Source organism: Chlorocebus sabaeus, chromosome 24 (genome assembly GCF_047675955.1).
Source record: "Chlorocebus sabaeus isolate Y175 chromosome 24, mChlSab1.0.hap1, whole genome shotgun sequence".
In the NCBI taxonomy this organism is placed as follows: domain Eukaryota; kingdom Metazoa; phylum Chordata; class Mammalia; order Primates; family Cercopithecidae; genus Chlorocebus; species Chlorocebus sabaeus.
The window spans coordinates 11519621-11532891 of NC_132927.1; the positions used below are offsets into that span (position 1 = coordinate 11519621).

The 13271-nt window shown below is 41.1% G+C and overlaps 1 protein-coding gene across 4 annotated transcripts in view; it reads right to left on the reverse strand.

Annotated features, from left to right (window-relative positions):
- PPP2R3C (protein phosphatase 2 regulatory subunit B''gamma) overlaps window positions 1-13271 on the reverse strand; it is a 32548-nt gene that overhangs the window by 12380 nt on the left and 6897 nt on the right. For all 4 annotated transcript variants that reach the window (XM_073010927.1, XM_073010928.1, XM_073010929.1 and 1 more), the window contains 4 exons: window positions 6714-6818; window positions 6009-6121; window positions 4670-4767; window positions 3515-3585 (listed from right to left, as the gene is read on the reverse strand). In XM_073010927.1, coding sequence (XP_072867028.1) covers window positions 3515-3585; window positions 4670-4767; window positions 6009-6121; window positions 6714-6818 — 387 coding nt within the window. The remainder of the gene's footprint in view (window positions 1-3514; window positions 3586-4669; window positions 4768-6008; window positions 6122-6713; window positions 6819-13271) is intronic.

Genomic DNA, 13271 nt, shown 5'->3' on the forward strand with positions numbered 1-13271 from the left:
CTTGTTGCTATTTGATTTTATCTGCTTATAATTTAGTGTCTGTCTTCCCACTCTGCTAGAAAAAATAGGTCTAAGAGGGAACAAAAATTGTACTGTGTCCCTGGAAAGATTTTAAAGTATAACATTTAGTATGAGCTAACAGATTCCATCTACAGAAATTTGGGCCAAAAAAAAAAGAACAAAAAAAAGAACAAAAAAAAAGAACAAAAAAAATCTGGGCAAAACAGATTATAACAAAGTAAAAATGTGAGCCCTACAAGTTTAGAATAATACCTGCCCCCAAATAAATGTTTACTAACTGCTGAATAAGATTTAATAAGTGAATAACACTTTGTATACTCTACTCAGGTTATAAATGTTGGTCTGGAAGCCACTGTCTTTCAAATTAGTAAGACACAAAGCCTGGGTTTCAAAAGGCAATGGGCCAAGAATGGAAGAAATACTTTGAGAGAAGTGTTTTCTTTCATTGAGAGAAGGGAAAAATTATTCCTTTTTACAACTACTACGGAAGTACACTGTTTCTTTTCTCTCCCTTTTGCCCATCTCTCTTTCAATCTTTGTTTCCATACATGGAAAGAGGCAAGACAAGCAATAACAGGGGACCGTTTTTATATATCAATATTGCTGTTTCTATAAATCAAGTGAACTGCTAACAAGAATTCTCAGAGCTAGGGAAGTACTGCAGTTTGGGACCCGACCTCTAAACAAGTACCAACAGGTGGCTAATTATGTCTTCCTTGCTAGAAAGAGATGGCCAGAAGCAAGAGCCTTTTATTGTCAAGTTGGTCTGAACCTTAAAGAGAATTGTAGTGTACCCCTGGAAAGGTTTTACAGTGTAACTATTCAGAATGAGCTAACAGATTCTATCTACACAAATCTAGACAAAACAGAATGCAACAAATTATAGCAGGAACCATACAAACTGTAACAAGAAATTTATATTTAACGCATATCTGAATAATTATTTGATTAACTTGGTTTATATTCATGCCCAACTCCCTTCCCCTCTCCCCTACAACCTTAAAAAAAACACTGTATATTTGGGAAAAAAGCCTGAGGTGAAAAATAAGTCCATATAATTTAGATACCCGTATTTAGAAGCATAGCCATTTGGGCCATGAAGTTATAATTCTCTGTTGATAACCTGGCCTAATTATAGCAGTGCCTAATAGGAAACAAGCAGCCTCTTGGTAACTGACCTAACAACCTTAAACCCAGAGGTGGGAATACAGTCACATTCATTTTCTCTCTCATATTTTCTTTTTTCTTTTTCTTTTGAGACATAGTCTTGCTCTGTTGCCCAGGCTGGAGTGCAGTGGCATGGTCTCAGCTTACTGCAACTGCCTCCTGGGTTCAAGTGATTCTCTTGCCTGAGCCACTCTAGTAGCTGGGATTACAGGCATCTGCTACCATGCTCAGCTAATGTTTTTGTATTTTTAATGATGGGGTTTCACCATGTTGGCCAGGCTGGTCTCCAAGTCCTGACATCAAGTGATCCACTCACCTTGGCCTCCCAAAGTGCTGGGATTACAGGTGTGAGCTACCGTGTCTGGCTTCTCTTATATTTTCTTAAAAAAAAAAAAAAGGTGTGGGGGAATTCTTGGCCCTTTAAAACATAGTGACACACTGATATCATTCATGAATAATCAAGTTTTTCAGTGATTTTTAAATGTTAAAATGCTACATTATTTTTATTTTCCCCTTTAAAAGGCTTTTTTATTTTTTTGAGATGGAATCTGCTTTTGTCGTCCAGGCTCAAGTGCAACAGCCCGATCTAGGCTCACTGCAACCTCCGCCTCCTGTGTTCAAGCGATTCTCTTGCCTCAGCCTCCCGAGTAGCTGAGATTACAGGCGGCCACCACCATGCCTGGCTGATTTTTGTGTTTTTAGTAGAGACGGAGTTTCTCCATGTTGGTCCGGTTGGTCTCTAACTCCTGACCTCATGATCTGCCTGCCTCAGCCTCCCTAAGTGCTGGGATTATAGGCGTGACTCACCACGCCCGGCCAAAAGGCCTTTTTATTTTTAAAGTTTGAAGAAAAAGAATCTAAAAAGGAATTTGTATAGTCAATATACATTGAACACTTGTTTAGTAACACATGTCATTTATTTAAAAAAAAAAAAAAAAAAAAAAAGAAAGAAAGAAAAAACCAAACCCCAAAACAGAAACATCCTGTGTCTCAACAAAAACTATATGGAATCAACACCACTGAGGTCTGTGGAAAGAAAAAGAAAAATCTGTTCCCTTTGCTCTGCTGTAAGCTGGAAGGTGCTAGGCCCCTGTGTAGTAGTGCATAGAATTCTAGCTGCTTTCCTCTATTGAGCACAGAGTATACTATGTCTCTATGTGAATATGGACAGTAAGCATTTACCAACCTCTCCTTGTCTACTGTCTCTTGTTTAGAAAAAGAAAACAAATTTTACAAAATGGGGTTATAGAAGGTCAGCAAAAGGTAGGTTTGAAACGTTTAGATAGTTTAAAGTGAGCATTTTGACAAAGTTGCTTTACCTTTGGCATGTTTAATTGTGATTTTTAAGGGACATCCTTGCATGACATTTTAAAAATAAATTCTCTCTTTTTTTTTTGAGAAAAAAAAAAAGCCTCTGTTGCCCAGGCTGGAGTGCAGTGGTGCAATCTTGGCTCACTGCAACCTCTGCCTCCTAGGTTCAAACGATTCTCCCACCTCAGCCTCCTGAGTAGCTGGGATTCCAGGCGTATGCCACCACAGCCCAGCAAATATTTCTATTTTTAGTAGAGACGGGATTTCACCATATTAGTCAGGCTGGTCTCAAACTCCTGACCTCAGGTGATCCACCCACGTCGGCCTCCCAAAATGCTGGGAGTACAGGCATTGGGAGTACAGGTATGAGCCACTGCACCCAGCCAATATATATATATATTTTTTTGAGGCAGAGTTTTGCTCTTGTTGCCCAGGCTGGAGTGCAATGGACCTATTTCGGTTCACAGCAACCTCCACCTCCTGGGTTTAAGTGATTCTCCTGCCTCAGCTTCCCAAGTAGCTGGGATGCTACCACAGGTGGCTAATTTTGTATTTTTAGTAGAGACAGGGTTTCTCCATGTTGGTCAGGCTGGTCTCTAACTCCCAACCTCAGGTTATCCGCCCGCCTCGGCCTCCCAAAGTGCTGGGATTACAGGTGTGAACCACCACGCCCAGCATAAATGCTCTCTTAATGATGACTTTAACCCTGCCACTCCATGGGAGAATCAGTAGAATCTGTAGGATCTTATTTGGAATTGACATTCTCTATTGTAAATTTGTTTATTTTTAAATTTGTTTTTTGTTTCACCGAAAAGATGATGTTCAATTTTAAAAGTTGAAAGTGTACAAGTTGCTTTGTTATGGTAAAACTAAATATGTACACACAAACACATACAAACAGAAATAAAACAAAGCATTATATGAATAGCCTGTAATCCCAACACCCAGTGATAACTACAGTTTACATTTTGATGTCTATAAGAGTTAATATAATGTCTATAAGGTTAATACTTACAGATTCCCGAAGGTACCCCTGCCCAGCGACATCATATAAACTGAGTCCTATTCTTGTTTGATGAAGCCAAACTGACAATAAATAAGAAAATGAAATGTAATTCTTAAGATTTATCCTTTAGATATGAAAAAGGAGATAAAGAGCTAGATTTGAGACGAGCTAATCTAGTAACTCTAAAAACATTATTTCTTCTCGCCACAAAATTGCTTGAAACAAAAAACCATAGAATGGTGGAGTTCAACAATTCTATCATGACTAAAGCTATAATAAAACTGACACCTTGAAGATACTGTTCTTTACCAATTAAACTTGGTGTTCCACCAAACAGGGACAGCTAGTATAATGTTATGCCTTCAATGAAGCTGCTTTTATTTCTGAGGTTAATTACAGCAACCAATTATTAAAGATTGTATACAGTAGGCTTTCACAGATTATTATAGCACTTGTAGGAATCATAAGTCCAAGCTGTTTAATAGATGCTCCTTGAAACTGATATCACAGTTGTGGGTCTGAAACTGTCCTTTTTTTTTTTTTTTTTTTTTTGAGACGGAGTCTTGCTCTGTAGCCCGGACTGGAGTGCAGTGGCCGGATCTCAGCTCACTGCAAGCTCCGCCTCCCGGGTTTACGCCATTCTCCTGCCTCAGCCTCCGGAGTAGCTGGGACTACAGGCGCCCGCCACCTCGCCCGGCTAGTTTTTTGTATTTTTAGTAGAGACGGGGTTTCACCGTGTTAGCCAGGATGGTCTCGATCTCCTGACCTCGTGATCCGCCCGTCTCGGCCTCCCAAAGTGCTGGGATTACAGGCTTGAGCCACCGCGCCCGGCCTGAAACTGTCCTTTCAGTCAACTCAACTTCTAATATCTTGGTAAAATAAAATTATCAGTAAATTGAAATTATTTCAAATCACCATACATTAAAACCCTTGGTTCAGCTCTTAATATTTCTAGTCTACTATTATCTTTAAGACACATGACGGTTTAAAAACTTTTTGTTTTTTTTTGATAACCCAAGTTTATGTAACACATCTTGGTCAAAAATAAGAAGTTCTACTTCAAACTTAGAGTGATTTCACATGGAAGAAATACTTATAAAAGCACAGACCAAAAACCTACTTGCTTCCCACATAAGGAGTTCAAGCACAGTAAAAATGAATCACCTTTTCTCATGACATAATTAAAGAACTGCATGATGGAAATTCTTCCATATGAATCTGTATGAAGGAGTTTAGCAAAGACTTTTGCTGTGAAAAATTGCCTAAGAAAAGAAAATAAAGATTTAAATGATCTGCCAACATAGGAGAAAATGCCTTCTACATAAATTAGAAAATGGCATAAATTCATACAATCAAAAAATGAAAGAACAATAGAGACTGCTTATAATTCAAAAACTTAAAATATTAAGCCCTACTTTTTTTTTTTTTTTTAAAGAAACAGAGATTTGGCCGGGTGTGGTGGCTCTTGCCTGTAATCCCAGCACTTTGGGAGGCCGAGGTGGGAGGATCATGAGTCAAGAGATCGAGACCATCTTGGCCAATATGGTGAAACCCCATCTCTAGTAAAAATACAAAAAGTATTTGTATTTGGTATTTATATTGTATTATACTGTATTTATAATTATAATTTTATTATAATTATAGTATTTATAAGTATAATATAATTATTAATAATAATATATTATTCTTACTTGCACTTGGGAGGCTGAGGCAGGAGAATCACTTGAACCCGGGAGGCGGAGGTTGTAGTAAGCCGAGATTGCACCACTCCACTGCAGCCTGGCGACAGAGCAAGACTCCATCTCCTGTCCTCAAGTGATCCACCTGTATTGGCCTCCCAAAGCACTAGAATTACATATGTGAGGCACCATGCCTAGCCTAAGTCATAAATGTTTGCATTTTTTTTTTTTTAATTAAAAGTTTTATTTTACAGAGATGGGCATGTGAGCCACAGTGCCTGGCCTTGCATTCTTTTTTGTTTGCTTTTGTCTGTCTTAAGGCTGAAAGTGTCATAAACTATATTCTTTTTTTTTTTTTTGATGGAGTTATTTAGTAACTTCATACCAATGTGATTTTTTTACTGTAAATAATTTTATTAAATTTCATTAGTAACTTAAATTGACTCAAATGTCATACCATTTACTTCAATTAATATTTGAGGATTTATTTTTTTTAAAGGCAGGGTCTTGCTCTGTCACCCAGGCTGGAGTGCAATGGCTTAATCACAGCTCATCCTCCCGAGCTCAAGCAATTCTCCCACCTCAGCCTCCTGGGTAGCTACAGGTGTACACCCCCACACCCAGATAATATTTTTATTTTTAGTAGAGACAAAATCTCCCTAAGTTGCCCAGGCTGGTCTCAAACACTCCAGCTCAAGCAATCCTCCCACCTCAGTCTCCAAAACTGCTGGGATTACAGGTGTGAGCCAGTGTGCCTAGCCAATATTTGAGGCATTTAAAATGCTTAACATAACGTATTCTTTTGTTAATTATATTATTCTTACTTGCACTTTGCTCCAGCCTTTTCACCAACCTTCAAAAAGTTTTCATAATTGATCATCGCTTCCTCTCCAATCATAGGTGGTGTCTGGTGTTTGTCCAGCAAAAACCATAAGTTCTTAAGAGAATTGTGGAAGTGAAGATGTTATAAGTTAAAAACAAGATTTAAAAATGTAGTTAAATGCGTGCTTCCCACTAAAATGATAGTTTGTTAGCAGAGTCAATATTAAGATGAATCTCATGCCCTATTGTCTTTTTGATTACTAACAATAAAAATAACATGTATTGAGTGCCTACTAAGCTTTTGGTATACACTTCCTCTTTAATCCACATAACTCTATGATACAGTTAGCTATCTCTACTTTAGAGATGATAAACCAAGCACAGAGATGTTAAGTCCATTGCCTAAAGTCGTATAGCAGGGCTGGGATTTGAACCTCTGTAGTCTGACCCTACAGCAGTGGTTCTGAACCTTGGCTGCACAGTATAATCACCTAGAGCCTTAAACAACAATAACAAACAACACTATTTTTGGGGTATATGACCCATGCAAACTCAGCAGCTGTTTCTGGTGGGAACTGCTGCTTCAGAGCCTATGCAGTACCACTCTGTAGTATGGACTCCATTAGGCACCAAGAAATCTTGCATGATTTAAGTAGTACAAATGAGAAATGGTTAACATCTAAAGCAACTTTTTGCTTAGTTCTTACCTGTAATTCTTCATTATCTAACAGTTCTCTGCTTTTTCTTTGTAGAAAGACAGCTCTTGATTCCTCTCTTAATTTCTGTAGTAACACTTCATCTTCAGCAGGCAGCTGAAAATACAACATAAATTTCTACATGTAAATTTTAGACTACTGGATCCTGTAAAATGTATGTGGTCTCCTAAAATAACTGTATGCCACAGCCTCAAATTATTTCTTGTATCTCACCTTAATTGTGCTTAACATTTGTTTAACAAAAACTGATCCACAGAGAATCAGTGATCAGCAAGGCTGGATCTCTGCCCTGAAAAAGTTATTCTAAAAGCTAGTCTAGTCCAAGTTTCATTTTATTTCCTTAAAGCACTGTGCTTCCATTGTCACCTTAGAATGATATAGAATTGGCTGGGTGCGGTGGCTTCCTTAGAATGATACAGAATTGGCTGAAGGCGGTGGCTCACACACCTGTAATCCCAGCAATTTGGGAGGCAGAGGCAGGTGGATCACCAGGTCAAGAGGTTGAGACCATCCTGGCCCCGCCTCTACTAAAAACACAAAAATTAGCTGGGCATGGTGGCATGTACCTGTAGTCCCAGCTACTCAGGAGGCTGAGGCAGGAGAATCGCTTAAACCCAGGAGGCAGAGGTTACAGTGAGCTGAGATTGTGACACTGCACTCCAGCCTGGCGACAGAGTGAGACACTGTCTCAAAAAAAAAAAAAAAAAAAAAAAAAAAAAGATACAGAATTAAATGAGGATTAACTGAAGATTGACAATTTCAAAACCACCTTTGCAAAATTGTAACAGTGAGAAAATGATGACAGTGAAAGAGACCTGACCTAACCAAGTCCATCTTGTTTTTAACCTCCAATCTGCCCTTGGTCATTCCTGGGCATGGGCCAAGATATTAATAAATTTGGGAGAAATTTAGTTTATGATTTAAATGATAATAGCTCATCCCCAAACTAAACTGCCTTTGTAAAACTAATAAAAGGCCACCAGGTCAGGAGGATGAGAAAGACCAGAATTCTGCTAAGATGGAGGCCAGTTAAATGATTAGCAGTCATTATTCCAGAGGTCACAAAAATCTGCAACATCCTCAATTACTCCTGTAAGTAACATCACTATTGTAGTACACAGGACCAGCCTTTTGAGATGTCTTCTCAGGCTTTTGCACTTCTGACTACCCAGTCGCCCCTCTCAGACCAGCTACTCCTCTGTGGCCCCAACCCAGAAGCAGACTCAGCACGCAAGGACCAGGACTGTTTTTCTATATCCCTGTGATTGCATCCCCAACCAATCAGTAGCACCCATTCCCTAGCCCTCTGCCTACCAAACTATCCTTGAAAAACCCTAGCCTCCAACTTTTCAAGAAGGCTGATTTGAGGAATAATAAAACTCCTGTCTTCCATTTAGTTGGCTCCACGTATATTAAATTCTTTCTCTCTTGCAATTCCCATCTTGATAAATTGGCTCTATCTGGGTAGCAGGCAAGAAGAACCTGTTGGGTGGTTCTCACCTGTAATTCCTCTTGTCCAGCAAAAACCATTTATTCTTCTTGTCCAGTTTAGGAAAGCATGCCTGTTGAGATTGGATCACCTTCATTCTTGGAGATGGTCAAGGCAGTGCCTATTATGTTGGCCTCCCAGGCAAGAGGGTTTGTCGACTGGGGTGATTTCCATGAGCAGAGCTTTAGAATGACTCATTCCAACCTGACTTAGAACAATCTACTTCATTTCTTCTTTTTTAAATTAATAATAGAGACAGGGTCTTGCTATGTTGCCCAGGTTGGTCTTGAGATCCTGGGCTCAAGCAATCCTCCCACCTTGGCCTCCCAAAGTGCTAGGATTACAGGCATGAGCCACCACACCCAGTCAGAACAATTTACTTTAAAGAGCTCTTCTTCCTCTTCTACATCTTAGCCCCATTAAATGTACCTCAGTAAACCTTAACGTCAAAACTCAGGGTTATGGTTTTTACCTTTCATTTCCAGGAACTAAGATGCCATCCCTCCCATCAGAAGGAACAGAGTTAAAAGAGTATAAACCAAAAATAAAATTCTAAGGCTCCCAACAATCTGAATGGTCTTCCTCCTCAGTCAGGGCCCTTAAAATTTAACCTGAGAGACCATTTCAGGGCATGATGGGAAGTGAGGGTCAAACATGCCTCATTCTACCTCTCTGGCATTAACATCAACACAGACTTTAAGTCTAATAAGAAACATTTTACGACCTATTCTCTCTGAAGCCTGCTAGCTAAAAGCTTCATCTGCATGATAAAACCTTGGTCGCCATAGCCTCTTAACTTAACCCAGACATTCCTTTCTGTTTGATCCCTGGTCTTTAGAGAAACTCAACCAAGTGTCAACCAGCAAATGTTTGAATTTACCTGTAGCCTGGAAACTCCGCTTCAAATTGTCCCACCTTTCTGGACCAAACCAATGTATTTCTCAAATGTATTTGATTGATGTCTCATGCCTCCCTAAAACATGTGAAACCAAACTGCACCCAAACCACCTTTGGCACGTGTTCTCAGGATCTCTTGAAGGCTATGTCACAGGCCATGGTCACTCACATTTGGCTCAGAATAAATCTTTTCAAATATTTTACAGAGTTCGACTCTTCATCAACAGAAGAAACATTAGGAGGTGGGGATGGGACTGCAGTTGGGGCTGACTGAGATTGTGTTCTAGTGACTGTAAAGGTAAACTGAGGCTGGAGCCTAACTGGGAACGAAGACACAAGGCAAATGGCAGTGAGAATAGCCTTTGTTAGGACTCGCGGGCAAGGTTCCTCGGTCCAAAGGTGCGGGCCAAGGAAGTCGCGCTGAGGGAGGAGGGTAAGGCCTTTTTATAGCCTGAGAGGTAGGGAAGCTGGTTGTACAAACAGGGCCTGCAGAGTCTTGAAACTACTAGGGCAGGAGTTGAGTAAGGGTCATGAGGAAGGGGTCTTTGGAAACTGTTTAACTGAAACTGCTGTTTACAAACTTGTGAAATGCAGGTGAGCTGCAGGTCATGGGGGGGGGGGGTGTGGTTGCCCAACCAGAACTCTGATGCATGTAAGTCTGCGGGTGTGTACAAGGGTGAAGGGAGTCTTTAACAAAAGGCCTGCTACGCCGGGTAACGCTGCCATGTTGGGTCTAACAGTGACTAGTTAACCAGCTAATCAGCCAAGGAAAGAAATGGTGACTCAAGATAATAGGTGTTTTCTCTGAAGCAGTGGGGACCACGGAGAGGAAGAAGAAAGAAGGGAAAGAACTTTTTTACAAATCCATAGCTGCAGACAGGAAACCATCTAAGATCTAGAGGTGGCCCAAGAGAGAAGTGACATGAAGACAGGGAAAATAGGAGATTCCCTCAGAAACCAGAAAAAGAAGGCGAAGGTTTGGTCCTGGAAGTACAAGAAAGTTCAGTGCTGGCCTCAGGAATGGGATCACACCATTCCTATCCAAGAGCTGTTAGGAATGACACAGAGTAGGAAAGGGGGCTTGGGTCAGCTCACTCCCACTACGGCACTTTTTCATGCATTTCCACTGATCACAAAACCCACACCATCACCTCACTGATACCACAATGTCTGAACCATGCCTTTTACTCAAAAGAATTCCAGTAACTAGCCTTAGGAGATAACCAGAGTTGTGGAGTGGGTGTCCTATCTAGGGAAGGAATGCTGAACAACTGATTTACAGCCTTGTTGCCTCTAGCCAGACCAGGTGGCCCACTGCTCAAGATAACCATAGCAACCAGATAATGCAGACTTGCATACCCTACCTGATCTGCTTTGCCCAGCCCAGCCTGCATACCCCACCCTAATATCAATCCCTGATTTAAAAAAAAAAAACCCTACCAGCTCTTTTCAGAGTCAGGTGCTCTCTCTCCCTTTTGCGTTGAGAACCCAAGAACTTGTGTTCAATAACAGTAATATATTATTTAAGAATCCAGGTTAAATGAGATAATACAAAAGGCTGTGTGTGGGAAAAAGAGAGATCAGACTGTTACTGTGTCTATGTAGAAAGAAGTAGACATAAGAGACTCCATTTTTTTCTGTACTAAGAAAAATTCTTCTTCCTTGAGATACTGTTAATCTGTAACCCTACCCCCAACCCTGCCCTTGCAGAGACATGTACTGTGTCTACTCAAGGTTTAATGGATTTGGGGTTATGCAGGATGTGCTTTGTTAAGTGCCTAAAGGCAGTATACTTGTTAAAAGTCATCACCATTCTCTAATCTCGGGGACACAAACACTGCAGAAAGCCGCAGGGACCTCTGCCTAGGAAAGCTATGTATTGTCCAAGGTTTCTCCCCATGTGATAGTCTGAAATATGGCCTTGTGGAAAGGGAAAGACCTGAAGGGTCTGTGCTGAGAAGGATTAGTAAAAGGTCTCCTGCCTGTCTCTGGGCAATGGAATGTCTCGGTGTAAAACCTGATTGTATGTTCTATTTACTGAGGTAGGAGAAAACCACCTTAGGGCTGGAGGTGGGACATGCTAGTGGCAATGCTACTCTTAATGCCCTGAAAATGTTTATGGAGATGTTTGCATATGCACATCAAAGCACAGCACTTTTCCTTAAACTTATTCATGACACAGAGATCTTCATTCATATGTCTCCTTGCTGACCTTCTTCCTACTATGACCCTATGGTCCTGCCACTTCCCCTCTCCGAGATGGTGAAGATAATGATCAAAAAATACTGAGGGAACTCAGAGGCTGGGGCGGTGGCCTGGGTCCTCTGTATGCTGAGCACTGGTCCCCTGGGCCCACTTTCCTTTCTCTATACTTTGTCTCTGTGTCTTTCTTAAGTCTCTCGTTCCACCTGACGAGGGAAACGCCCACAGGTGTGGAGGGGCAGGCCACCCCTTCACTCTGAAGTGCTTAGACACTCAATAAATGTCAATTCCCTTCTCTCTCCCCTAGGTTATCAAAAATATTCAGTTATCTAGCTGCCCCTGTTTAAGAAAAGTGTGAAATGCAAAAAGCAGTAAAAGTATGTATGATGTAACCCCATTTTAAAAAATACACAGATACCCACAAAAATATGTAGAAGGATTCCCATAAAATGTTCTGTTTACATTGTTGGGTGATGTTGTTATGGGAAGAGATCAACTTGTTTAGCCATATTTTTTTCCTTTTCTACAATAAATATTGTTTGGGTGAGGGAGAAAGGACAAGATGGAGGAAGGTGAACAAGAAGGCACAATCCATGTTGCTTCCGGGTTCTTCCTCACCAACTTTCCCGCATGCGGGAAAATGCAGCCAGCGCTGGGGAAGATGTAGATCAACCGAGCATGCGCCAGGTGATGTCAATCTGAAGAGATCGAATCTTACCCGGCCACACCTATGGAGACGCCCCTATCACGCCCTTATCCTGCCCACTGCCCTCCCCCTTCCAGTACCAATGCATAAAAGTTCACTGCTCGCAGGAGCCGGTGTGACTTCTTCGACCCCCGCATTCGTGGGCCAGAGAACCTCACCCGAGAGCACCCGTGCGACTTCCCTGGCCCCCCAACACCTGAGGACCAGAGAACCTCACCCGAGAGTGTGCGCATATTTGCAATAAAAGACTGCCACTTTCTTATGTACTTTGGCCTCATGTTTAATTATTTAGCTCTCTTAAATTAAATGAAACAAAACAAATATGGGCTAGCATTACTGGCATGTGATTCTTAAGAGGTTGAGAAGTATATATAAATGTTCAGTGAAAAAAATTTGCACTTGAAGAAATATTTCAGTATCTGGATAACTCACTTATATAAATACCTTAACCTATAAGAACACTACCTAAATAAATGTTTACTATATTTGCAAATAATGTTATAATTAATAGAGTTAGAAGGTAACAGGTTCAAGGGACATCCAGCTAAGATTCCAGTTAACTTGTATAGTGGTTACATTTTCCATAATACTAAATAGATATTTTTTGGTAGACCTCACTTTCAGGTATAAATAGCTTTCTTTTTAAAAAAATAAATAAATAAAATTAAAAAAAAGATGGGGTGGGCCCGGCATGGTGGCTCACGCCTGTAATCCCCGCACTTTGGGAGGCCGAGGCAGGTAGATCACCTGAGATCAGGAGTTCGAGACCAGCCTGGCCAACATGACGAAACCCTGTCTCTACTAAAAATACAAAAACTAGCTGGGTGTGGTGGCACACACCTATAATCTGAGCTACTTGGGAGGGCTGAGGCAGGAGAATCGCTTGAACCTGGGAGGCAGAGGTCGCAGTGAGCTGAGATCAGGCCACTGCACTCTAGCCTGGGCAACAGTGAGACTCCGTCTCAAAAAAAAAAAAAAAGATGGGGTGTGGGGTGGTCTCACTATGTTGCCCAGGCCGGTCTCAAACTCCTGAGCTTACGAGATTCTCCCTTCCTCACCCTCTCAGAGTAGCTGGGACTACAGCTGAATGCCCTACCATACCCAGGTTGTAAACAGCTTTTTTTCTTTTTTCTTTTTTTTTGAGATAGGCTCTTGCTCTGCTACCCAGGCTGGAATGCAGTGGCATGATCACAGCTCACTGCAGCCTCAACCTCCTGAGCTCAAGTGATCCTTCCACCTCAGCCTCCTGAGTAGT